This window comes from Agelaius phoeniceus, chromosome 14 (genome assembly GCF_051311805.1).
Source record: "Agelaius phoeniceus isolate bAgePho1 chromosome 14, bAgePho1.hap1, whole genome shotgun sequence".
In the NCBI taxonomy this organism is placed as follows: domain Eukaryota; kingdom Metazoa; phylum Chordata; class Aves; order Passeriformes; family Icteridae; genus Agelaius; species Agelaius phoeniceus.
The window spans coordinates 13366272-13391409 of NC_135278.1; the positions used below are offsets into that span (position 1 = coordinate 13366272).

The window sequence follows — 25138 nt, forward strand, 5'->3', positions numbered from 1 at the left end:
GCACCGGAGGCAGCCCCGCCTCGTCGTCACCGCTCACTTCCGGCGTGCTGCGTCACGGCCCGCCCGAGCTGCGCCCGTGGGGGCATGTTTGAGTGTGGCACCGAGGCACCCGCGCTGTGACGGGGGACAGGCTTGAGTGTGGCACCGAGGCACCCGCGCTGTGACGGGGGACAGGTTTGAGTGTGGCACCGAGGCACCCGCGCTGTGATGGGGGACAGGTTTGAGTATCGCACCGAGGCACTGTCCCTGCCCGCCCCCGCAACATGGAGGCCCCGACATGGCGGCTGCAGCCCCTCAGAGGGCGGCTCTGTGCGCGCGGCGTTGTCCCTCCACGAGCTCCTGCTCGGCACTCAATAATTTAAACAAACTTGAACAAACTCCATAACAAACTCCTCTCAGCCCCCTGCGGGAAGAGACACGCGGGGGAGGGGTCCTGGGCTGTGACACCGGCGGGTGTCCGGAGTGGGACACCGGCACCGTGGTTCTTCATCCCTGGCAGCCCGCTGGGCTAGTGACAAAGAGGGTCACCAAGTTGATCACAGGGATGGGGCACCTCTAATATAAGGAAAGGCTGGGAGAATTGGGATTGTTCAGCCTGGAGATGAGAAAGCTTCGGTGAAATTCCCTTCCAGTGCCTGAAGGGAATTTACAGGAAAGACAGAGAGGGACTGTTTACAAATACATGTAGTGACAGGAAAGGGGGAATGAATGGGCTGAGAGTGTAGGTTTAGATTCGACATTGGGAAGAAAATCTTTACTGCCAGGGTGGCGAGGCCCTAGCACAGGCTGTGCAGAGAAGCTGCCCCAACTCCTGGAGTGTCCAAGGCCATCCATGGCAGGGCTGAAACCAGATCACCTTTAAGGTCCTTCCCAACCCGAACCAGTCCGGGATTCTGTGAAAGGTGTTACCTCCACCCGCAAGATTCGTTCTGTGCCTTTACACTCCCACAGCTGCTCAAGCCTCACTGCCCGGCTTTTCCCCGTTACGTGAAAATCTCCCCAGAAGCGGCCGGAGATTCCCGGCTGGGCCGGGCCGGGCTGGGCTGGGCCGGGCAGGGCCGGGCTCGGGGCGCTGGGCTGGGCCGGGCTGGGCTGGGCTGGGCTGGGCTCGGCAGTCCCACGGCAGTGCAGACAGCAGGTGTCAGCACGGCACCAGAGCCATCCCCGCCAGTGAAGCTCGCCCTTGTTAAGAGGGAGCAACTAAAAAGAATCAGCGTCTGTTTTCTCTCTGAAATAAAATCCCCCAGTCGCTTCAGACCCAACTCGATGATTCCCACCCACAGAGAAGGTCCCCTCCAATATAACCACATTTGTTTATGCTTTTCCCTGCGGACTGCAGAATTTCAGCAGGCACCACGTGTGGAGTGCTGGATTTGTCCCTTTCCCCTTTGCATCACCTGTTTGATTGCAAGTCCAGGGCAGACACGGCTGCCGCGTTTTGCTCCTCCTGGGCATCCAGCAGCCATAGAAAGGTTCCTGGCCAAGCCTAAAACCATCCAAAGGTACTGAGGAGGTGACTCTGCTTGTGGCCGTTTTCACAAACAGCTTTATTTTATTCACTTTCTTTCCATAAAGAGAACATGTCCATTATGGGAAAAGGTCAATGAGGACTTTTATCCTCCGGAACAAATCTTACTTAAGTTATGCCAAATTTGATTCACTCTTCTTTATTACATGTAAGTAAAAAACCCTCTCCTTCCTTCACTGTTGCCTCCAGAATTGTGTTGTCAAGTGAATTGCTGGCAGGAGGCAGACGTGCCTGGATGGAAGATTTTCATGTGGCTGGTGAATCAGCTCGAAAATGCAAAAAGGTGAGCATTAAAACAGGCTGCCTCCTACTTTAACCCCATTAGAAATCACGAGTTGTTGCAAAGTACCTTAATGCACTCAGGGTGCTCGGGATAAAGGAAAGCCACAGTTGCTCCCAGAGGAGCTTCCCATCTAATTTTAACCATGACACAATCGGCAACAGTGACAAATGGGGGGAGGGAGAAAAGGGGCAAGGGAGGATGAGGGTGACAATAATAAGATTACACGGTCACTTAGGTTCATTATGTGCACGTCTTTGTGGCACTGCTGGTCCATTATGTGTGTGATGGGTGGAGGAATGACTGCGGGAGAGGAAGGGGCAAAGAGCACAGTGGGAGAAAAGCCAAATATATTTTTGTGCAATTGACTTTAACCAGCAATGCCTCGCTCTTAGGCTGAGGGGAAGTCCAAGCAGGTGGACACAGGATTGGGAAAATGGATTTTTTTCCCTCCTCCAGTATTGATTTGGATTGCCAAGATTTATTTCCCAACTCACAGGACTTTATACCTGAGCATAGATGCCTATACCTGAAAAAAAGGGCCGATCTCAAAGTGCACCAGGTTGTTTGTTATCCTTAAGACGAGTCATTCCCTTCATTAAACAGTTTGCACAGCTCTTTCACCACCTTGTGCCCTACCATATATCCCAAGCCACAAAAATAGCTGGTGATGTCAAAGGTTTTGAAAGTCTGGATGGGAAGAGCTGCTTCTGCCATAAATGGCCAAGCCCTGAGCCAGCCATGCACGGCACCTCCTGCCAGCACCACCTCTGCCCCTCCCTCGCTATCACCATCCCCTCCCCTGAGGTGTGGCACATCCTGGGTCAAAGGCCTGATTTAATCTCTGTTGCCACTTTCTCCACAGCTCCTGCCAAGGAGAAAGGAGCAGGGCTCAGCCCTCGGTGCTGCCCCAGGAGGGTTTGCCCTTTCTCAGCAGAACAACCTTCCCAAATGAGCATCCGGGCAGGATTCGATTGCTGCCAGAGCAGCTCTGTGCTGTTGATGGACTCAGCTGCTCTATGCTGTGCCTGCAGCCAGCAACAATAAAGCAGGCTCTTATTAAATTAACCTGCTAAGACACAGATCCTACAGGGATGTTCAGGGAACAGACAGATGGCACAAGCAAGGGCCAGGAATAATTGCAATCCCTATCTCACCAATGTGAGAGATGAATCCTGCCCGGTGCTGTGCCCAGCGGGGAGGCGTAACTGGGAGCAGAACCCTGAGAGGGACAAAGGAGCCTCTCCAAGCCATGGATGGAGTGAGGAGTCTGGAACATGTCCTGTGGATGCCAGGATGGGGCTGCACCACCCCCCAGCAGCCAAAGGCTCCCCACTGCAGGCACAGTGTGGGTGCTGCACGGCCGCCACCACCTCTGGCTGTCCCCGCTGCCATCATCGATCTGCTCTGACTCCCTGTGTCTGCTTGAGCTGCAAACCAGGCTCTCCTCTGCCAGGAAGCCAGCAGCAGGCTGCTGAGCCAGGGCAGCAGGGATAGCCCAGATTTCACCTCAGTTACCATCTAGCTGGGGACGTCATTTGCGTAAATACATGCAAAACCAGCTTAAGGCCCAGTGTCCTTTCTTCTTTGCCTCTTCCAGAGGTTTTGCTAATCCACTTATTGTGCCTTATGCTGTTCAGCAGGGAAGCTGCAGGGTAGGACCAGCTCCTCAGGGCTCGAATGGCTGCTGGAGCACCGGGGGCTGCTCTCACATGCAGCTCATTCAGGGAGGTCACGTTACACCAGTCACGTAACTGCAGTGACAGCTTTTGATCTCAGCCCTGTCAGGTTCCAGTGAAATGTGTCTTAGGGGTTGAATGTGTCCACCTGGCCCAGACTCCTAATTCTGGGGCTGTTTCAGAACCTGCAGAGATGCTTTTCTTTTTTGCCAGCTTTTCCTGCCAATATAGAGATGACTCAGAGGCAAATCCTGAGGACCTTTCTCAGAAATTTCTGATTTTCTGCCACCCCTCAGCTTTTAGCCATTACTTTAGTTGCAACAAAAGGCATGATGGTGCTTCAAAAAAGGTAAAGGACATTTTCCAAAGCAATTACCAATTCTGAAGCAGGAGTAGGGCTGCACTGAAATATAATTGATACAACAAGGAGACTGTTGGGATTTCTGGGAGAAGCATCTCTCTCTGGCTCACAGACATGGTACCAGATCACCAGCCATTTAGAAGAGCTTGGCCAGGAGCTGATCAGCACCACAGGCAGCCACACTCAGTGCCTGCAACCCCTCAGCTCCCCACCCTCTCTCCTCTGATGCTGCACCTCCTGCCCGCAGGATCAGCATCTCTGGGTCTCTGGGTGGTGATGAGTCACTGCTCCACGTGAGCAGGCCGTGCTGGTGAAGCCAGCAATGTGCTTTCACGGGTCATTCCTCTTCCTATTTTCTCCAGACGTCGAGCTGAGCTCTCTCCTCGTTGCCCTTCACAGTCCAAGCTGCTGTAATCCTTTCTGCAGTGCCTGGAAGCGCCTCCAGCTTTTGCTCTCCGGGTCTGTTGGGCTCACACCGAGCTGCAGCTCCGAGGCTCTCAGAGTGGCCTGTCCTGCACACACCCAACATGATGCCAGCACAGCACCCTCTCCTTGGGTACCACCTTCCACAAATTTCTGCAAAGCTGAGGGGACGGGGCCATCCTCAGTTTTGCCTTGGTTAAATCATCAACACATGGGACAGCCTCTTCAGAGAAATACATATACATACATACATACATGCATATATATATATATATATGTTTTAAAGTTTCTAGCCAACAGTAGAGTAAAACTGAAAATACAGCTCCTTAAAGCTAAAAAAGGCAACAGTGAATACATAAATCAAACCTGTTGCTTTAAACTCCAAATGAAAAGAAAGGAGGGGGAAGGTAAATACCCAGACAAGATATATTTTTAAGATTTGTAAGTATAAAGCAATTTTAAACTGATGTCTTACAGAAAGGTTTCCATTTGCTTTTAGAATTCCACGTGTTTTCCTTTTTTTATCATATTCCTGCAGCATTTGAAATTCAAATGCTACAGAAATGTGTAACCTTGCTCATGAAATTTGCTGGCCAAATGAAGCAGACAACAATTAATTAGAGTGAAACCTCCTGCTTTACTCCCATTGGTGAGAACAAGAGAGAAGAAAATGTAAAATTCAACCCAAATGGGGTATTGAAAAAATACTTTAATATGATGTTGATCTTAATAAGCAAAACCATTTCTTTCCTCCCTCCTTTTTTAGTAAATTGCTTTTCACTTGACAATTTCCTCACAGAGAAGTGACAAGTATTATTCCGAGTCGTTAATTCCTGCATGCAGGCTCTGAGCTCATTAAAGCGTGCCGGGTCCCCGGGCGGGCACTGCCAGGTTGTGCGGTGACCTGAGACCAGAACCCCCCTGCCTCGTGCTGTCCCCAGCCCTGAACAGGCAGTGTCCCTGAGACAGCCGAGCACCTCGGCCTCGTGGCTCCTCAGTGCCTTGGGTGGGTGACACGGGGACATTTCTGTAGGAATACTGGTGGCCCGTTCCTTATTGTGCATGGGATGCACAATATCTGAGTTCTGGCAGCACTCATGGCATGTGGGAGATTCTTCCCAGGTGGGCAGTGCCACTGTCACCAAATGCTACAGGGTGGCACATCCCACTTGATTTAGAGTCACAGAATATCAAATCAGAATATCACAGGCCATCTCCTTGGCATGGCCCTGTTTCCCATGCTAAGGACTCTCACTTTCCCTTCCAGCTCTTTTCCCCAGCCACACAAACACATCAGCAGAGAGTCCCCATGCCTGGCACATGTCCCCAAATGGCCACCCTGCACATCTTGGATGAGATGCCTCCAGAGATCTGCCTGAGGCCAGAGGGAAAGGATTTCCATGGCAGTGCAGTGGCAGAGCCATGGGCAGTGGGAACCAGGCAGAGCTTTCCCCCCAGGCTGCCTTTGCCAGCAGCCAACAAACCATCTGCAGGGCAGGAGCACAGTGAGCTCAGTATGAGACACTTGGTCAGCTTCCCTGTCAAGGGAGGCCAATGGGACAAAGCTGTGTGTCCTCCACACCAGAGCCTGTCAGCTCTCCTGGAAAGAGCACCTGGCTGCTTGGAGACAATCCAGACACCAGCAAGGGTCTTCATAACACCCTGGAGATCTGCAGCCTGGATGACATGTGGCATCCATCATCATCATCATCATCCAAGGGAGCCAAACCAGCAGATCTCAGAGGCTGACTGCTCCAGGAGCCTGGGAACCAAGGGGTTAAAGTGCTTGGCCAGGGAAAGTCCTGGGAGGAGAAAAGCACCGAAACTGCTTAATTAGAGTATTCAAATTAGATGGGGTTGCAAAGCAGTTAATTTCTTGACTTGAAAAAACCCAAAATTAATATTTGCCAGCCAGGATCAGAAGCAGTGGGAGCCATTGACAGCTTTGCTGGGGCTCCTCATGCTGGGGAGGACTCCAGAGGTCTCTGCCATAATTACCTGCAGTCTTTAGTATTTTGTTCTGCCGTTTATGAACTTGCTTGAGCATTTTGTAGTTAAAAGCTGGTGATCCAAACCCCAGCTGTATTTCTGCTTAAAGAAGTGAAGGGCTGCTGCCTGGCATAGCAGTGTGACACTTTGGTGTTTCAAAGTTTCCTAATTTGCACAGTCTGAAGAGAATCAAACCAGTGGCTGGTGGAAGCAAACTGTGGCTCTGCCAGGCTGGTGCTCCCTCCCAGCCTCCAGGACCAGGCAGGAACCTCCCATCCCTGCAGAGATGGACCAACAAACAGCCCTGCATGGGCCAAGTCAGCACTTGGGGTGCAATCACACAGAGGGCTCACTGCCTCACTGATCCATTGCCTCACTGATCCACAGCCATGGACACCTCACTGTCAGCAGCCCCTGAGCAAGTCCAGCCATGCCAGTGCCAGGGAGAGGATGCTCTTCCCTCTCCCTAGTGCCACAGCTCCAGTGTGGAAATGTGGACTTGGGATGTTGTGGGGACAGCGCTCGGACTCATCCCTTGGTTAGTCCTTGTCTGTGGGCTGACAGCTTTCCTTGCTCTGGTCCATCTGCCTCACCCCTCAGGCTTTTCTCATCTGTTTTTTGCTGGTCTAATCTTTTCCCTAATATTTAATCCCATGCCAAATTCTTTCCCATCCTCTTAAAATTCTAAAATTCTCTAAATTTTTTTTCTTTATCTTGTCTGCATAATTGAGAACCATCTTGAATCCCTCTGTGTTCAGACTTCATACCTTGTGCTGCCACGATGTTCCAATCACTTAAACATGAGATCTTTGCATATTATTACTGTGGAGACAAATTTTTGCATGTTCCCTGGAAAGAAAGTCATCCTCCATTAGCAAGTGGTGAATGAGAGGGGATGTCACAGCAGGAGCAGAGGCAGCAGTGGAGAGTCCCACCCTGCACCGTGCCTCAGAGTGATACTGATGTCTGAGACAAGCTGGGATTTCTTTTCCAGCAATATCTTTGCTCTTCAATGGCTGTGAGTGAAAGGCTTTGACACCCTCCCTCAGCAGAGCACCAGGTGAGGGCTGGCACAGGTTCCCTGCCACCCTCCCTCTGGCAATGCAGCTGCCACTGCCCCTGGTGCCACCCACCAAGTCTCAGCACAATGGGAAGGAAAGGAAGAAAGCCACTTCCCCCTGCACAGGCACATTGCACCAAGAGCAGAGAAAATTGATCTCTGGCTGCTGAGCCTCTCTAGCACTTTGTGTTGCTGAAAGGAATAATCAAGCCTGGCCCCGGAGAAGGCAAAGACAGGAAGGAAATGAAAGCTTTCCCTGTCTGATGATTTCTCTCTGGGGTTGGGGCCCTCCCTGGGGACCCCAGTGGTGGTTTTGGGAGAGGCTTTTGCTCTGGGGCCTGGTTCAGCAGCAGATCCACAACAATCCCACAAAATTTTGCTTTTCCTGCTCATGCAGCAGCTCAGAGGGAAAGGGGAAGAGGCTGCCAGGGCTCCCAGCTGAGCCCCCAACAAGGGGGCGGCTGCCACATGCACCGACACTGGGCTTGCCCAGGGATGTCACTTGAGCCACAGCACAACTTCTCTCCTGTCTTTGTGAGCAGCCATGGGCTGATGCAGAAGCCTGGCTTTCTCCAGGCTCTGGCCCTCACAACAACTGCAGGGGTTGGAGTTTGGGGACAGGGATCCAAGTGCTGAAGTGACACTCATGGGGCTGAGCAGGGAGAGAAGGCTCCTCACTTGCCCTCAAGCAAGGGTTGAGCTTTGCCCTCCACAAGAGTGTGGGCCATTTGCCACAGCCCATCACCAGAGGCTCAAAATCTCTATCCAATACTCTGTTGGCTGAACAATTACCAAATTAAAAGAAAAATCCATACTGAAAGGGGAATCCAGAGGCTCCTCCTGGCTCCCAGCAGCCGACCCTGGGTTGGCCCAGCCCCAGCTTCAGCTACTTACAGTCCAGGGGACACACATTTCCTCAGGTAGCCCCATCCTTGCCAAGCTGTCCAAGATCCAGGGGTAGAGCTGTGGCAGTGTCAGACTCCTGTGAGCAGGGCTATGGGGGGACACATCCCCACACTGGTCCAGGGGAGCTGACTGTCACCTCAGCCCCAGGTAAGTGCTGCCTGAGGGATACCCCATCATTTGGTGCCCTGTGGAAGATGCAGGCTGGTGAGGCTGCAGGTGGGAGAGGCAGAGGAGGAGGAGGAGGAGGCAGATCTGTCCCAGCTCCTGCTCTGCAGCCCTGTGCCAGGACTGGCCAGGCTGGCTGGGGTGGGTGTTGGTGACTCATGATCCCTGCTCACCACCCATGACACATTTAGTGCCAGCAGGAGGGGATGGGCCTCCTGCCAGCACAGCAGCCCTGCAGCCTCACGGGAGGGTGGCTGGGCTTTGCCAGCAGCTGTGCTGATGCACATGGGTGGGGATGTCACCAGCTGCAGCCCTGGGATGCACGACCTGAGGTAGCCCTGGCTGGGTGGGTAATGGGGGCACACCAGGACCCTCTGTTCCAAGGTTCAGTGTGGGAGCACAGGGGCAGGGGTGGGACCTGGCCAGGGCCAAGCACAGCAGGCCTTGGAGCCAGCCCAGCTCCCTCACCTCCCCCAGCACCCTCCCTGCCTGCCCAGAGAGCTGGCTCCCAGCAGCGGGCACAGTGACAAATGCCTTTAAAACATTCTTTATTAAGTGAGAAATCTCACTGTGCTCCCTATGCCAAGCCCTAATACAGTGCAGACCTAAATACAGCACTAATGCAAAAGCTTAAAGGATTTCCCATAATTGAGCAAAGCTGGCAGAGGGGCGAGAGCCTGGTGGGGGGAACTGCAGCCCACCTCCCTCAGCGTGGGCTACCCTCAGTCTATCCCCACTGGTCCAAGTGTGACCACAGCCCCCACTCTCACACCGTTCAGTGTAGAAAATTAAAATCTTCCAAGGCCTCATCCTCCCCAGCTCACAGCCCCAAGTTGCCCTCGTTGCCCTCACCCAAATCCCCTTGATTTATGCAATAGCACAAGTAGCATCGTGCTGTGTGACCTGTGCGTCACCCGTCCTGCTGCTGCCAGCACTGCTGGGGCCCTGCCTGTCCCAAACCTCGCTGAGGGTCACAGCAGGGCCAGGGCAGCAGCACTGGCACATCCAGCTTCCAAAGCACAAGGGATGCTCCAGAAAGGGGAGCTGCTGAGCCAGCACCCACTGCTCCTGCATGCCCCAGCATCATGGGGTGTGGGTGGCCACCAGCACCTTGCACCCCAGGGAATACATGGTCTTACCTTTGTATTTCCTCTGCCCTGGCACAGCCACACATGGCTCTGAGAACAATGATGGAATATCCTATGTCTCCTTAAAGCAGGGTGTGACCCTCGGGCAGGCTCACCCCACAGGGCAAGTGGCTGATGGCTTTGATTCAGGCTCCTGTGGGGGAAAGCAAAACACAGTTTTCTTCAATAAGAGTTTTCCAGAAGCTTTACAAAGCACAAGCACCTTTGCTTTGGTGCAGCCACATGCAGCTCAAAACACCCCAAGCTCCCCTTGATGTGATCACCAGGAGCTGTTCACCAGTGAGAGCCCTGCCAGACATTCAGGTGCCACTGTACTGCAGGTGTGGGGGCAAAACTGGGGCTGGCAGGGCTGTGGGGCAGGTGGGGCCATGGGGAGCACAGGACATGCAGAACTGCAGCAGAAGCACTGCCATGGAGATGGGCTGAGCTTGGAGCTGTGAAGCATTAAAGCAGAAGCAGCATCGATTACAGGCTCAGAGCAGGCGGCGGCTGCCGAGGGTGGGAGGCAGCAGCTCCCTTGGGAAGGCTCTGATAACATTTACCAGCAAATCATTTACACCAACCATGGAGCAAAGCAGAAATACCTCTGTGGAGCCCAGCTGTGGCTGTGAAGAGAGAAATGGTGCAGCAGCATCGTGCCAGGGCCTCCTGCCTCAGGGAGAGGCGAGGTGTCACAGTGCCATCCCCTCGGGGCTGGATTTACACATTCAATCCAGGGGAAGGGCAGTTGGAACAGCAAGGCAGATGCCAGGGCACGTGGTGCTAAAGACTGGCAGAGCCACCCTGAAAAAGGCAAAAGGAGGAGGGAAGGGCAAAGCAAACATCTTCTGACTGAGCCAGGCCTTGCTGGGACCCATCAGAGCCGGGTGGCTGCTCCTCCAAGCCTGTCCCCATGGCCTTCAGACTGTGGCTTTTTCTGTCTCACTGTCCACAGAGAGCTCAGAGGCCTCCAAGCCCACTCACAGGGATCCTTTGCTGGCACGTGCTGCCATCTCAGAGATGTGCTCCAGGCACGTCTCACCTGGGCTGGAGGAGGCACCAGACTGAGTCCATTGTCTGCAGTAACAGCTCAGAGCACAAGTGAGAGGGTGCAGGCTGTTCCTCACACTGCCCTGCACTCTGACACAAGCCCTGCTGTGGGCTGCTTGTGTTGGAGAGCATATTTTAGATTCACAACTCATTAGGGATTAACCAAACTTTTCCCCATTCTCTTATTTCTTATAATAAATAGATAAAATTGATCTATTTATCCAGTACTAAGACCAGATTGAATAAAAACTGGCTTTATACCATCTGAATATGGAGTAAGTCTTGAAAAATTGATTTTTTCCCATGTTCCCTACTGAAGCTTCAGCAGCCAAAGAGCTAAAAGAGGTTTTTGTATGAAACTTGACTTTCCTGCACAAACAAGCCTCAATGAAAAAGTAGATGGGCCAGGTGCTATAAGACTTCAAAATGGCACATGCTGTAAATAGAGCATCATGAATAATTTTGGTCAGATCCTTTCATCCAACTCCACTTACAAAACAGTTTGCAGCAGCTCCTCCTGTAACTTCTGCAAATGGACCCCAGGTAAAATCCCACATCTCCAAGGATGCTGTTTGGCCTTGAAATGCAATTTAAAGTCTCTTGTTGATGGACTACCCTCAATTTTCAGTGCTAGTGTGGGACTCCAAGCCCCAGCCTCCTCCATGGGCAGGCTTCTGAGCAGAGCTGGTGTCTCCAGGCAGCCAAGGCCCAGCCCATCCCACATCTCCATAAAATGCATCATTTGAAAGCCCCTGTCTCCATCCTGCATGGAAATAAAGCCAGACCAAAGCTAGCAATAGAAATTATGAGTAACCATTCAGGAAGGATCCCATGCTTCCACATCAACTGCCTAAAAAAGTTTCAGTTCCACTTTTTTGTGATCTTAGAAACAATTCAGACATTTAACTGTGCCATCAGATGAGGCAGGAGTCATTTATAGAAGAAAGCTCTAAGTGGCCTTGACACACAAATAGAGTCAATTAACCTGCAAAGAGAAGTCAGGGGAACAGGCTGATGAAAAAGCAGCAGTTACATAATTTGTCCTGGGCTCAGTCTGTCTGTTCTCAAAGTCAGCAGCTTGTCCTACTGAGCAGCGTCTGCCCAGCCTCCCCTGGCCACCACTCCTGCCCCAGCAGGTCTACTGCACCCACATCCCCTGAAACACACCCTCAAACTCCCAATCCTAATCCCTCCCCCAAGTCCCAAGGGTCAGATTCTTAAACTCCTTTGGGAAAACAGCCAAGGATCCCTCCCCTGCTGAGGGGACTCCCTCGTGCTGGCACCAGACCCCTCTGGCTGCCCCATCCAGGCTCACTCGTCACAGCCCTGTCCCGTCACGGCTGCCTGGGTGCCGAGGCTGCGCCGCCACTGCCACTCGCACATCACCAGGGCAGCTACTCACGCCCTGGGGGCAGTTACTCCCATCCTGGGGGCAGTTACATTGGGGCAGTTACATCACAAGGGCAGTTACTCACATCCTCGGGGCAGTTACTCACATCAGGGCAGTTACTCACATCACAAGGGCAGTTACTCACACCCTCAGGGCAATTACTCACATCACAAGGGCAGTTACTCACATCACAAGGGCAGTTACTCACATCCTCGGGGCAGTTACTCACATCAGGGCAGTTACTCACATCACAAGGGCAGTTACTCACACCCTCAGGGCAGTTACTCACATCACAAGGGCAGTTACTCACATCCTCGGGGCTCCGCCGTTGTCCTCTGCTGCCCATGAGCCGGGTGACCCTGTGGGTTGGCACAGCCACATGTCCTGGCCTGGGTGACACTGTGGGCTGGCACAGCCACATGTCCTGGCCCGGGTGACGCTGTGGGCTGGCACAGCCACATGTCCTGGCCCGGTGCCTCCAGCTTTAAGCCTTGGTGGAGCACGTGGTGACCGTGAGGCAGTCGAGGGGTGAAAGCCCCTCTGACGCAGCGCTATTGGTAACAAGGTGATGACCAAGGTGGCCTCACTGCTGAGCAGTTTTCTTACATCTAAATCTACATAACATTACAGAAAGCACAAACAAGCTCATCAAGAAGCAATTTTCTCTTGCAGCAGCCGAGACCCAGCTCAGCCAGGGTGGCTCCAGACCATGGTGAGAGACAGCCCCAGTTTGTGCTGGCCAGGCAGCCCGGGACAAGCTGGGCACTTGGAAGAGAGCTGGGGAATCCAGGCTGCTGCCAAAGGGGAGCTCACTGCTGTATTATTGCACTGGGACATTCAAAATGGCATCTGACACGAATGCTGAAAGAGAAAAATTAACACACACATCACTGTTCTACAAAAGCTGCAGGCCTTTGAATGGGAGTTGATTCATTCTTCACAGTTATCTTCAAATGCACAGCTCTGATCTCCTCTCTAATCGCATCACAGACAGGTCAGAAAGGAAGCATGGAAAAACACAAGGCAGGCAGACCACATCACATGTGTCTCCAAAGGTCTAAGGCACGAGAGAAACCAAAAGGCAGCATCTGGAAAGTTTTACTTTTTATTTTTCTAAAATACAAATGTCTGTCTTGTGTTAGTAACTTTAATATGATAGGCCAAATGCATCCAGTAAAAAGGAGGCACTGGCTACAGAATTCAAAATACTAAAGGTATTTTCTGGAAAGAAATTTATTCTGTTGATCTACACGTCAGATATAACATTGATTCAAATTCATTAGTTATTATTTTTACATCAGAATCTTTGAAGTTTGGGACTAATAAACTGGAACTTGAAAAGTTTTTAAAGTAAACTCCTATTAATGTGTAGATATGGATCCATAAAAAACATAACCAAGAATTTTATACACTTTATTAAAAGATCAAAAAATAAACAATAACAATATAGAAGTAACATACTAAAATGAGTAGCATTATGCACATTTCTAAAGCACGTACAAGCACTACAGCAATATAATGTGGCAAAAAGAAACATAAATTCAAAGCGTACACCCTGTTGGTAGCAGTTGAGGGAATGAACTATCCTGTTATGGAACTGAAATACTGCATTAACCTACGCCTGTCTGGATCCAATGATATTTTAATTTCTTACAATTCCACAGGGCTAAGTGTAATCATTTGTATATATTTTCTAAACTATTCCATTAAATTGATATCTAATGTTTCCCTTACATTGTTTTACCAGAAATGCCTATGAAAAGAAGAATGTGCTTCAAAGATCTACTTTACACAGTACAGTATAAATGTTTTTATATATTTAAATTAAAAATTGACAATTTAGGAGAACATTCTCTCTTTGATTTAGTGATTGCCTAAAATACAATTCTCTATTTATAAAAAAAAATAGTGATCTTTTGTCAGGTGATGTAATAAAGGGTGAGGAGTCGGTTCATTTTCATGATCTAAAAAAAAAAAAATTAAAACAAAGCTAATTGGAAAGAAAAAAAAATCCCATAATCCAATCTAAGAATGGTCTTATCATCCCCTCATCTGCTAGGATACAAAAGCCATGGCAACAAAATCATTTGGCTTCCACCACTATCAAATAGCATCTGTGTACAGTAATAAAGAACTGGAACCTTGTAATTCGGTGTCAGGTAATTCTCTCTGTTGTGTGTTTGGAAAAATAACTTCATTTTATTTAACAGTTGTGTTATTTTGCATGTTTAAATATCTCCTTTGAGAGGCATATAGAGTTATTTTTGATGATAGAGGATGTCAGTAAAGATCACTAGCAAAGATTTTAGCAGTGTTGTCATGATCATGCTCATACCCTAACAAAGTTTGACCAGCTATGATTCATTTCACATAGTGCAAAATATTTTTTCTCTCATAATCCTAGATATGAGAAAGAACTTGATTATAGAAACTGATGATGGCAAAGGGAAGCCATAATAGTGTGGTGGCTTGAACTAGCTGATTATTTTGTATTAAAATCTAGGTTATTACATAACACCACGGAGAGAAGGAACATCTGATTTTTCCTCATTTTAAAGACCCTGGGGCTGTTCCAATTCAGCAAACCACCACTTGCACAGCCCCGTGGTGCAGAGTGGGCTGGCTGGGCACACACTGGCATTGCCAGGGGTTGGGAATGCTGGCCAAGGAACAGCTCTTGTGCTTGGCAGCAGCAGCTCAGCTCCCAGCCCTGGGGCATCCAACAAAGGGTGACAGTCACACTGGATGCCACCTCCCACCAGTTCTGCTCTGGGGGACTTGCTCCTCACTGCTTGAGTCAGGACCAGACTCATGGCAAAACCAGTTACTTTTCTGAAGCAAAACTGGGGCTTGGGTTTTGCAGGAAAAAAAAAAAAAAGAACATAAAAAAAATCCAACAAAAACTGAAACTTGTTTCAATCAAAAATAAATGGGTCAACACAGGCACTTCAGCTGCTCCAAAATCCCCCAGCACTGCAGAGTCCCAGCAGTACCAACACAAACAGGAACAAAAGGCTGCTCACTGAGGACCCACAGCTTTGCTCTCCTTTGGTGGCAAATCTAAGGGGCTTGTTGGTCCCAGCCTGGAGCACCCAGCTGGCCACACTGCCACCAGCCTCCACCTCCCTGTCCCAGCAGCACTACCTTGTGCCTCTCAAATCACACCATGGCTGTCACACAGCAGAAAGAACTGGTCCCAGACAATCCCAACCCATCCCTGCCCATCTATGGTTCACCAGCTCCTTCCGTTTTGTTACCTTGCCCCAAAAGGTTAAAAAAAAATAAAAATCAAGAAGTTGTGACATTTCAAATTCACTCTGGGATTTAAAACACTCACCACAATGACAGTCACCTCCCACAGATAAACACTTCAAGACAGAAATAGGATTAGGTGCTAGGAAAAATGTGTGTGTGCTGCCATGGACCTACCAGTCCTAATAGGATTCACCGAGAACACAACCTATCAGAAACATGACCTGGGGTGTGTTTGAAAATGTAGGCTGATTAAAAAAAGTAAATTGAATCTTTGCTAGTGACCTTACTAATTAATTCCACACCGTTTCCCATTCTCTGTGCTGCAGGTTGGAGCTGACCTGTTATCAGTCTGCTGTATAATAAGCTATGGCAAACTACAAAGCTTTTACAACAGCAAAGCAACATCATGCTTTCAGATAAGTTTTATAGCAAAAAACTCCTCCTTTTCAAAGCCTTAGTAATACCTATCTCTTTTACAAACTTTTCCTGTATTATTACAGACTTTTTATATTCAAAATAAGTTCCAAGGATTTCTTTCGTGGACTATGTACATAAGTGCAAAAAAGGTGTGTCTCACACATTCGTACACTAACTGAATCAGTTTAACTGCAGCATATTTGTATCTTCAACACTGTTACGGGGTCATTCCACAATATTTTTTTTTTCTTATGTACAGTTTTTGCTAATATAAATTAGTATTAAAATAGTTATATGCTTAATTATTTAGCCCTGATCGTAACGTAATCGTGTGAGTGTTCAATTTCTGGAGAAAAGAAAATTGCAGGCAAAGCTACAGTACTGAAACGGATTAATTCTGAATTGCCACCGTGTGAATGGATGTGAAACGAAAGCAAGACCGGTCACTACGCTGTAAATACAGGCTGCTGTGTTCCCCAAGTGAAAATACTGTGGAATAACCCTTGCCACACAACAATTTCTACAAGCTATAAAACCTGACTCTAAATCCATGTGTTGTAAACTTCTTGACTGAAAAAGTGACCTTAAAGACACAAATTCAGCGTTCACATGGGACTTTGGGATTTTAAAAATATTCAATCATATCTTTATCTGACAGTATCGAACTGTACCTTTAACAAGCTCATACTGTTACACATCACTTTTAATTTACATGTGAAAATTTCACAAATAATGTATACAAAGGTAGCCATGTTGTAGTTTTGTTGCCATAGCAACAACAACTTAATATAATTAGTTAACAATGAATCTATCATTGTAGGAGTTACATACAAAGTTAATTTTGTTCTTAAACTGTAAACTATACAAACTAGTTATGGACTGTATTCTATACCTTACCATGCTTCAGTGTTGGTTTAGAATATAACTAAATGGGCTGAATACATGTATTAAAAATTTTAAACTTTCTCTAACTCTCCTTCAAAATTAAATTCATTAGTTACTAAAGATATCAAAAAAAGCAATAATGAAAACCTTAAAAACTAATGGTAGAGAAATGAAAATATATGACATGAATTAATGCGTTGTAGCCTAGTAACAATGAGTTGTAGCTCTATTTACATTTGGATTAGGCTATCAACTATTTTTTTTTTTAAAGTTATTACAGTCTTTAACATACAGTATATACTCTAAGGCCTTCAACAGGCACATGGTAAAATCAGGTCAATATCAAACTAAATCCATTCAACAGGAATGGGAAATTAGATTTTCCTCATAAATTTCACCTTTTTCAATTTTCATGTCTGTGAAATGTACAAGGGATAAACAAAACGAGGACTCCAGTTTCTCAATCCTTGTGTACCCGGCGTGTCCTAGAGCTACTCCTACCGTGCCAGCGCCGGCCCCAGCCGGGCCAGGGGACGTCACCGTGTCCTGCTCCGGCCACCTGTGCCACCGAGGTGCCCCCGGCTGCGGTGCCAGCCCCGCAGGGTCCCCGCTGCAGGGGACAGCAGGAGGAGCAGCGAGAGGAGCAGCAGGAGGAGCAGTGGGACCCCAGCCCAGCCCCGGCGCCGCGGGAGGAGCGCGTCGGTAACCGGCGCGGGCTGCCCGGGGAGGTAACGGCTTCTAGAACGTTGCGATGCAAAAATACACAGTCAAAAATCATCAGCTAAAAATTTCCAACTAAAAAACACGGCTGATTGTGAAATCATGTTCCAAATTACTAAAAACACTGTATTTAACAAAAATAATCTTAATAGTTTTATGAATCCATTTTATTTTAAATCCCTCTTTTATTGTCTGCTTATGTTACAGTTTAGTAGTAGTACTTTTTATTGAAACTACTAACAACCTTTTTCGTGAAAATGATCAATCTCAGCTTTCATTTTCCCTCTGCATGACCCGTTTTATCCAAGTTTCAGCATTTCTTGCATATTGTTTGCATAAGGCTGAGAGAAATGGACAAAGAGAAATAACTTTGGATAAATAAAAAATATAGGTTCATGGAAAGTGGGAAGCTTATAAAAATGTCACTAAAATTATATTGATTTAAACAAACTTACATACATCTCTTGTCAAATAAAGGATGATATTCATGCTTTTATGACATTTGTTTAGAGTCACTAACTAGCTCGGTGACTTTGTAATAGTCTATTTAGGAAATTTATAGTCTGGCGACTGGTTTTTTTTTCTTTTCTTTCTTGAACAAAGAAAATTAGAGCAAGTCATTGCACAACTAGTTTAAATAGTGCTACCTCAAAATGGCATTTTTGCCGAGATTGTTTTGAATTTGGTGAAGTTTAGTGCTTCAAGCTTTTCTTTCCTTAAACTCATTTACAAATTAACTCTAAATTTGCCAGCAATATAAAAACTGTTGTGGCACCTAATATAACTACCCTGAACATCCCTCATTGGACCTCTTTAATAAAAAATAATCCTTAAACGCCTTTTTTTTTTTCAGTGCTTTAAATGTGACATGAAAACAGCTGTATTCTAGGTTTACATTCTATGCACATCTATGCCAGATGTTTAAGTCGATAAATAAAATAGGAGGTTACATCAAAGTTTCAAGATATACAAAAATCCATTTAGCACTGAAAAAATTTCAACCTCCTTGAACTCATAAAGCCATACAAGCTTGAATGCATCCTTTCTGGCTTAAGAAGATCAGCTCTGTTCTTTGTTGAGGCACTGGCACAGGTTGTGCAAAACCCATTTTTGATACACAAATAATTTCAAACAGGAAGTACTCAAATCCACTTTTTCCACTAACAATGTTATGGTTTCGGGAAACAGAAACACAGTGGTGAAAAGAACAGGTATGTGGTCACCAATACAAATGAGAGTCACTGATTTTACCCCTCTGCTTGTGAGCACAGATGGCTGGGGAACATCCACGGACACAAGCGACTGTCAAAACTCAGGGTCCATAAAAGAGGTCTTGGGGGGATGTTTTTTTCCCCCTTTCTATCAGGGTTTGGTTCAAAGTCTGCTGAATTGAACAAAAAGATTCCTCAAAGCCTTATTGAGCTGGGCTCCTCAAAGATTCATGCTATGAGTGAGTCTCCATGGGCAGATGGTCAGAGCCTGCCCTGGGCTCACAGGCTGCGCCCTGGGTGTGCCACCATCACTCGTGGCCCATGGAGATACACATCCAGCAAACTGTCTGTGCTCATACTGCAGGAGGGGGAACAAGGAATATCTAACCAAGGCCAAGGAACTGGGAAAAGATAAGAAAATCTCGTGTCTGAATTTGGCACTCTACAGGACCACTCTGAGCTCGGGGTGGTCGCCCCTCCAGACACTGTGAGCTGGCCTCTTGCTTGATTCTCTTTCTCCCTGTATGGAGTTTGTGGATTTACAGCAGAAAATCCACCTCTTCCATAATGCCAATGATACTGTAGAGCTATGATAGGGGTGAATTTGGCGGTATCCTCAACCAAAATGCATTTCTGCAGCCAGATTGTTCAGCAACGCAGCATAACGACAGGCGGGGCTGTCCAGGGTGCACGGGCTGAAATGGTTTTATTCGTGCGTATGAAAAGGAGGTATTGAGAACTAGCCCTTGTTGTGCAACAAACATTGCTCTTGATCAAGTAGAAGGTGCCAAAATAAATCCACTGACTGACAGGAACTCCATTAAGACAAATGTTTATCTTCAGCAGAAAGCTTATGCTGAGCTTTTTGCTGCTTTGTTACTGCTGTGTTTGCTTTAAAGGGCCAGAGATCACAGGGATGGGGGAAATATCACCCACTTATGGAAAATGGTGATTAAATAAATGGGGCATGCTGACAAAATTTCAACAAGAGACACATATAAGATTTTAGGCCAAAATGTTTCAGCATGCTTGGTGGAGACAAGCCCCAGGGCTCGGTGCTGCCCAGCCTGGGCTGAGCCACGGCCCCGGGCCCTCCCCAGCCACGGCTGGCACCTGCTCCTCTCCAATGCAATGAGCTTTTGCCCAACTGAAGCTGTCTCACTCCACCACCATTTTTTTGTTGTTTGTTTCGACTGCACCATGAGAACAGCGAGAGAGATTGTGCGCCGTTTGCAGCTGAGAATGCACTTCAATGGACAACAGAGCTGCAGAAATCCCTTGATGCTTACCCCTGTCTGAGCAAATTGTTCCTGTCCCCTTACTGAGCCTGGGCTTTTGTGTTTTTTTTTCTCCAAAAGTTTCCAGAATCAGCTCATTGTATTGAAAGAAGAACCCTGAACTGGACTAAAATGATAGCTGTCTTTTCACATCACTTGTACTAAAAATTTGGAGACTATCTGAAGGCAAGTTTTAAATGATAAAAGGAGCATTTAACATAAGCAACTTTAGCTGACATTAACAGCAAAATCCAGCAAAGGGCAGAACATTCTGTGTCGTGTTTTTCAAGCACATAATTCCTGTTTCCCACAATAACATTTTTAGTAAAAAACAAACAAAACCCCATAAAACCTACAGTATATGAAAACTTAAGACATAACAATAATGAAAAAATGGTATTGAGTATACTTGATAATGATGTACACTTTAAAACAAATCAATAGACTATGATGTAAACAAAACAGTAAGATAACACTTTAAAAACAAGACAAACATTTATCCATCGATAGTATACAGTAAACCAACAGTCCGCTGTGCAGATGCACTTATCATGATGGTAGTCATAAAATGATTAAGTGTGTTAAAGTAATGTGTTATAAAAGTCTATTATAATTTCCTACTTGTATATCTCATATAACAGAGCGCTGTTTGTTAATTGTTTCTATAGTGCTTTTTTTTTCTTTTTTTTTTTTGACATTCCCATTGATCAGTTTTTGGTTAACATGTAGGCTGCAACAGGCTTACTGTAGAGGTGGTAGAGAATGATAGAGGGAAGAGGGGAATATATACAGAAAGGCCATGCGCAGCTTCCCACCAAGAAGTCCTGGTGCTCCATAATTTTACTGTTCAGAATTTCAACATGGTCTGCTGCAGGGGAAAGAAAAAAACAACAACAAAGCAATAGTGAGAAGTTAATACATCTATATTTTAGAAGTCATTCTAATACATTTACATCCTCAATATGTTGCCCAAGAAACCGTCATTAGTGTGTTGCAGACAGACATTTTATTCCATTAATTTTCTGATGTAGGGAGAAATTGCCAATAACATACTTGGCATCCTCTTAAATCTGCACTTATGACTCCCTCTTTCACACAATGACTGGGCAAATAGTGAAAGAGGGAGGTGAACAAATAATAGTCTTGATTTTTGGATGGGATGCCAAGTAGAGGGTGGCTAAGGAGAGGGCCAAAGGAATCCCTGATCTGTGTTAGCTCTTGTTTCCTTTAGACAGTCACATTAAATCTGATCCTAAGGATTTAGGCAACTGAGCCCAGAGATAAAACACTGACACAGGAACCCTGTGCTCAGGGGACCCTCTTCTGGGAGCAAATTGCCTCTTTGTGATGTACTCATGAAAATCCTCCACTGAAGGACCCAACAACTAATCTCCTGCAGAGCTAGACCCATCAGCCTGGCTACCAGCACTACTTCAACCATGGAGGAAAAGAAAAACACCTGTCAGAGCAGCCAGGGTTTCAGTTACCAAAGTCCCACTGAGGGAAAGTCTCCTGAAAAAATTCAAGATGAAGCTCTTCCAATCAAATGATCTCCTTATTGAGTGGAACAGGCTGGTTTACATGTTATGGAATGGGTTAACATGTCATGTCTGTCTGTCATTTGGAACAGCAGTACAGTCTAAGCTGAACATTTTCACTAATGTGGATAAGCTTGGTGTCACCCCTCATGAACAGGGTCCACAGCCACAGTTAGCAGGTCATGTATACATATGGTATTTAATTAAGGTCAGCAGAGATAAGGGCCATCACTGAGAAAGTAGCTTCTGTTGATTGCTAATAGATATCATTACTGAATTGCTTGCCAAATTAATTTCCAGTATCTAAGGACTTGCCTGTAATATGTGACCTAAGGAAGAAACGGGTTGGCATATCTGCAGATACTAAATGGCTGCTTTGAGAAAGACCTCTTGTTGAATTGGCTGAACTCTCTTGAGGTAAAAAAACGCAGCCAAGAACTGAAACTACCCAGAGGTTTTAGCTCATGAACATCAGCTAAAATTCACAAAGAAAAGCAATGGAAAAATGACACTGCTGCTATGGCTGTGAAATAGTACCCTGTAACTCCAAGGACAAATTCCTCCATCAGTCCCCTCAGAGAAAACCATCATCTTAGGGAAGCCCAGGATCTGCAGGTGGGGTGAAGACTATGTTGCTCATGACATTCATTCTGGTCTCCAACCCACCATGAGTGAGGCCCTCTCTGCAGCTGACCAGCAGAGCTCTGCCCAGACCAAGCCACCCTTGCAAATGCACAGCAGCTGCTGCTGACCCAATCCTGCTTACCCCAGAAAAGAAAACATGTCACTAACAGCAAAAGAGAAGTTGCACCTTTTCAGCTGACTCATTACCAGAGCAGTCTTTGCCATCAACACAGCAAATCCCTGAGGTATCTGCAGGCAGCTGGGAGCTGTGCAGAGCAAGAGCAACCTGTAAACAGAGCCATGGGGCTGGGGGATGCACAGAGAGGCTGTGACCACCACAAGACAGGTACCTGAGACACAGGAAACTCGTTATAGACCACAGGGCTGGTCTGTGTCTGTGCTGCAGCAGCTGAATTTCTGTTGAGTCAGCAGAGCATGAAGCCAATGGGGTCCCATGGGCTCAGTCCCTCTGCCTGAGCCAGCCCTGTGTTTAGGGGACGCAGTGCCCGTGTACAAATCAATTCACCACAAAGAAAAATACCAAAAAGGAACTTACTGTTCTATCGGGAACTTCTACATCTGTGAAACAAACATGCTGCTACTCAGTTCATCTACTGATAACTGGGATATCTACAGCAAAAAAAACAAAGAACACAACACATTAAAACATTGCCTTGAGATCAGGCTGTTCATTCTGTCTTCAGCATCAGATTAATATGTACATCAGTATCTTACAAAGCAGGATCCACTCCCAAGTCTTTATTTTGCTACACTTAAAGAACAACGTAGCTGCACCACTACTGATGCCTTGTGGAGTACCTGGTGATTGTACTGGGATTTTGACTCCATAGACTACAAGTAGAACAGAAATGCCCTGAAACTATCTGGCTCAAACAGGACTCACACAGCCACAGAGCAACGCTGCACAGCAATTTCTGCTTTCCTCTCATGACCAATACAAGTCTGAGTAAGACCTGCTCTACCTGAAAATAACAACAAAGCACAGAAAAAGACTGGCAATTCCTACTGTGAGCAGTAAAACACTGCCTAGGACTTATGCAGGCAAAACTCCTACTGAAATCCTCATGACCTCACACCAGCAAAAGCCTAGAGGATGCCCCCAGAGATATTACTGGTATTCAGCATGGATAACAGCCTCCTACAGAGCAAAGTGACACCCCAATTTCTTTGCAATAGCTCTAAACCTGAGAGCATGACAAATAAAAATGCTAAAATTAGTCCTGGGGGAAAAATTTTTTGAAAAGTGTTTGAAATGTCTCTGGTCTAACTGGGAGAAGCTGTGTCACACCAAATTATCAGGACGCATCACTAGGACAGGTTGTGCATATACAGTTCAGGACTGGTGCAGAAGCAGCCATCACACTCAGTATCTTCAGAGGAAAGTTTTGGAGAGAATTATGGCTTGGCACACATGCATGGAATCCTGTACACTTATGGCAGTGCTACAATGGCACGTACTGCACATCCAGAGTTCCTCTCTGTAGGGATGGGTGACATGCTATTGGCATAAAAAAAACTTTACACTTCACAGTCTCACCCCCGATTTTTGGTTTTTGGTTGTTTGGGGATTTTTTGGTAGTTTTCAGAGTCCAATTTTGTGGTGGTGGGGGAAGCCACTTTGTATTTCCACTTCCACTTTCCAGTCCAGAGAGAACAAGCCAAAATACCACAGGGAAGGATGCTCGGGGTGGTATTTCTGCTTGAGACTGAAAGCAGAAGCGCTGCAGGTCTTGCGTGACTCTAACTGGGCAGATTCACGGCCTGTTGTGTTTTGAGGAGCCGGGGGGAGGTGTGCTTTTGGAGGAGAGCCCGCGGCCCTGCCAATCGCCCATCCCTACGCTCCGGCCGGGCAGGCGGCGGGAGCGGCCCCTCTCCATCCCCGGCCTCACGCTCGCACACACGCACACGCTGCCTCTGCGGGACGGACCCCGCACGGGATCCAGCCCTCGCCCGGTCCTCAAGATCTGAACACGTGAAAGAAAGCCATTGAAAGGGCCAAACCTGATTGGCGGTAGCTGTTGCAGCGAAGGGGACGCTGGTGGCAGGAGTTGTTGCTGCAGACACAGTGGTGGGCGTAGCACCGTGCATCATGGGCACTTTCGGAAGGGAACCATGGAAGCGACATACAGGAGGGTGGAGCGTATATATATTTTGTTTGTTTGGTTGGTTTTATGTAACCATGGCAACATGTGGTGGATTTGGGGGCGTGGCAGGAATCACAGCAACAAGCCATGTGACATCGTCATGAAGGACACATCGGGGCGCAGCATGCAATCACAGTGCAAAGCAAGACAGCGTTGGGAAAAAAAATAAACAAGAGAGAAGGGGAAAAGCCAATTACAATTATAATTAAGGAAAAAACCAAAACATTCTCAACACTTAGTACATTTATAAGCAGAACAATGATGTATTAGACTCCGAGGGCCAAATTTCCAAAGGGGGGAGAGGATGGGTGTGCTAGCAAAAGCCCACGTCAGCTCGCACCCGTGGGGAGTTAGACACAGCCAGTGCACGTTCCTTTGGGTGGGGACATTTTGGCAAGCGCACCCTCCCGCCCGCCTGGGAAAGCTTGTCCCCTTCCCTCCCCACCCCATCCCCGCCAGCAACCAGAGGTACATGATGCACTTTGCAGCGGCTGCCGCAGCCCTTTCACCAGGTTTTCTCGCCTCTCTCTAGCAGGGACAATGTTTTGGCACGGGACAGAGCTGGAGGCACGGCAAACGAGCGGCTGGCAGACTGAGCTCTCTCCATACAAATTCAGCATGCTCCCTTTCCACCCTGATTCTATAGGATTTGGCAAAACTCCCCTCTTGCAGGATGGGGGGATGGAGAGGGGAAGGGACAGAGAGGGGGAAAATACACAAATGCATCTGAACAGCTACAATTTGCAGGAAGAGCATCCGAAAGGACAACATGGCAGCAGGGAGCTTGGCAGCCTCCTGAAGCTGCACATCCCACAGAGCACAGTGCTGGAAGGGATGCTCTGGTGCACACACGGGCATCCCCCACACCTGAAGGGGATTTGTGGGGTTGAGGAGCCCACAGGAAGGCCCAGCCATCCCCACAAACATGCGGTGGGGAAGTAGACTTGCCTTCCCCTCCACCCCAGCAGCCACGGCCAGCCCCAGCAGGGAAGGAGCGTTTGCCTGTGGCTGGGAACGCTCCGGCCATGAGATGTTGGAACGTGTGGGTTGGGGTTTCCTACAGGCAGAGGTGTATTTGAGGGACTCAG

At 47.6% G+C, this 25138-nt stretch overlaps 1 protein-coding gene and 1 long non-coding RNA gene across 20 annotated transcripts in view; one reads left to right on the forward strand and one right to left on the reverse strand.

Annotated features, from left to right (window-relative positions):
* The first annotated feature begins 1158 nt into the window (after positions 1-1158).
* Positions 1159-2876, forward strand: LOC129125862 (uncharacterized). Its single transcript, XR_008535009.2, has 2 exons — positions 1159-1811; positions 2674-2876. It is a non-coding gene; the product is annotated as an uncharacterized LOC129125862 (long non-coding RNA).
* Positions 2877-13047: 10171 nt separating this feature from the next.
* Positions 13048-25138, reverse strand: part of MBNL3 (muscleblind like splicing regulator 3) — a 93482-nt gene continuing 81391 nt past the window's right edge. For 16 of the 19 annotated variants that reach the window (XM_077186074.1, XM_077186070.1, XM_077186073.1 and 13 more), the window contains 3 exons: positions 23908-24002; positions 22442-22515; positions 13048-20591 (listed from right to left, as the gene is read on the reverse strand). In XM_077186074.1, coding sequence (XP_077042189.1) covers positions 22459-22515; positions 23908-24002 — 152 coding nt within the window. In that variant the 3' untranslated portion in view covers positions 13048-20591; positions 22442-22458. The remainder of the gene's footprint in view (positions 20592-22441; positions 22516-23907; positions 24003-25138) is intronic. The other 3 variants (XR_013184298.1, XR_013184297.1, XR_008534986.2) reach the window with 1 other exon arrangement.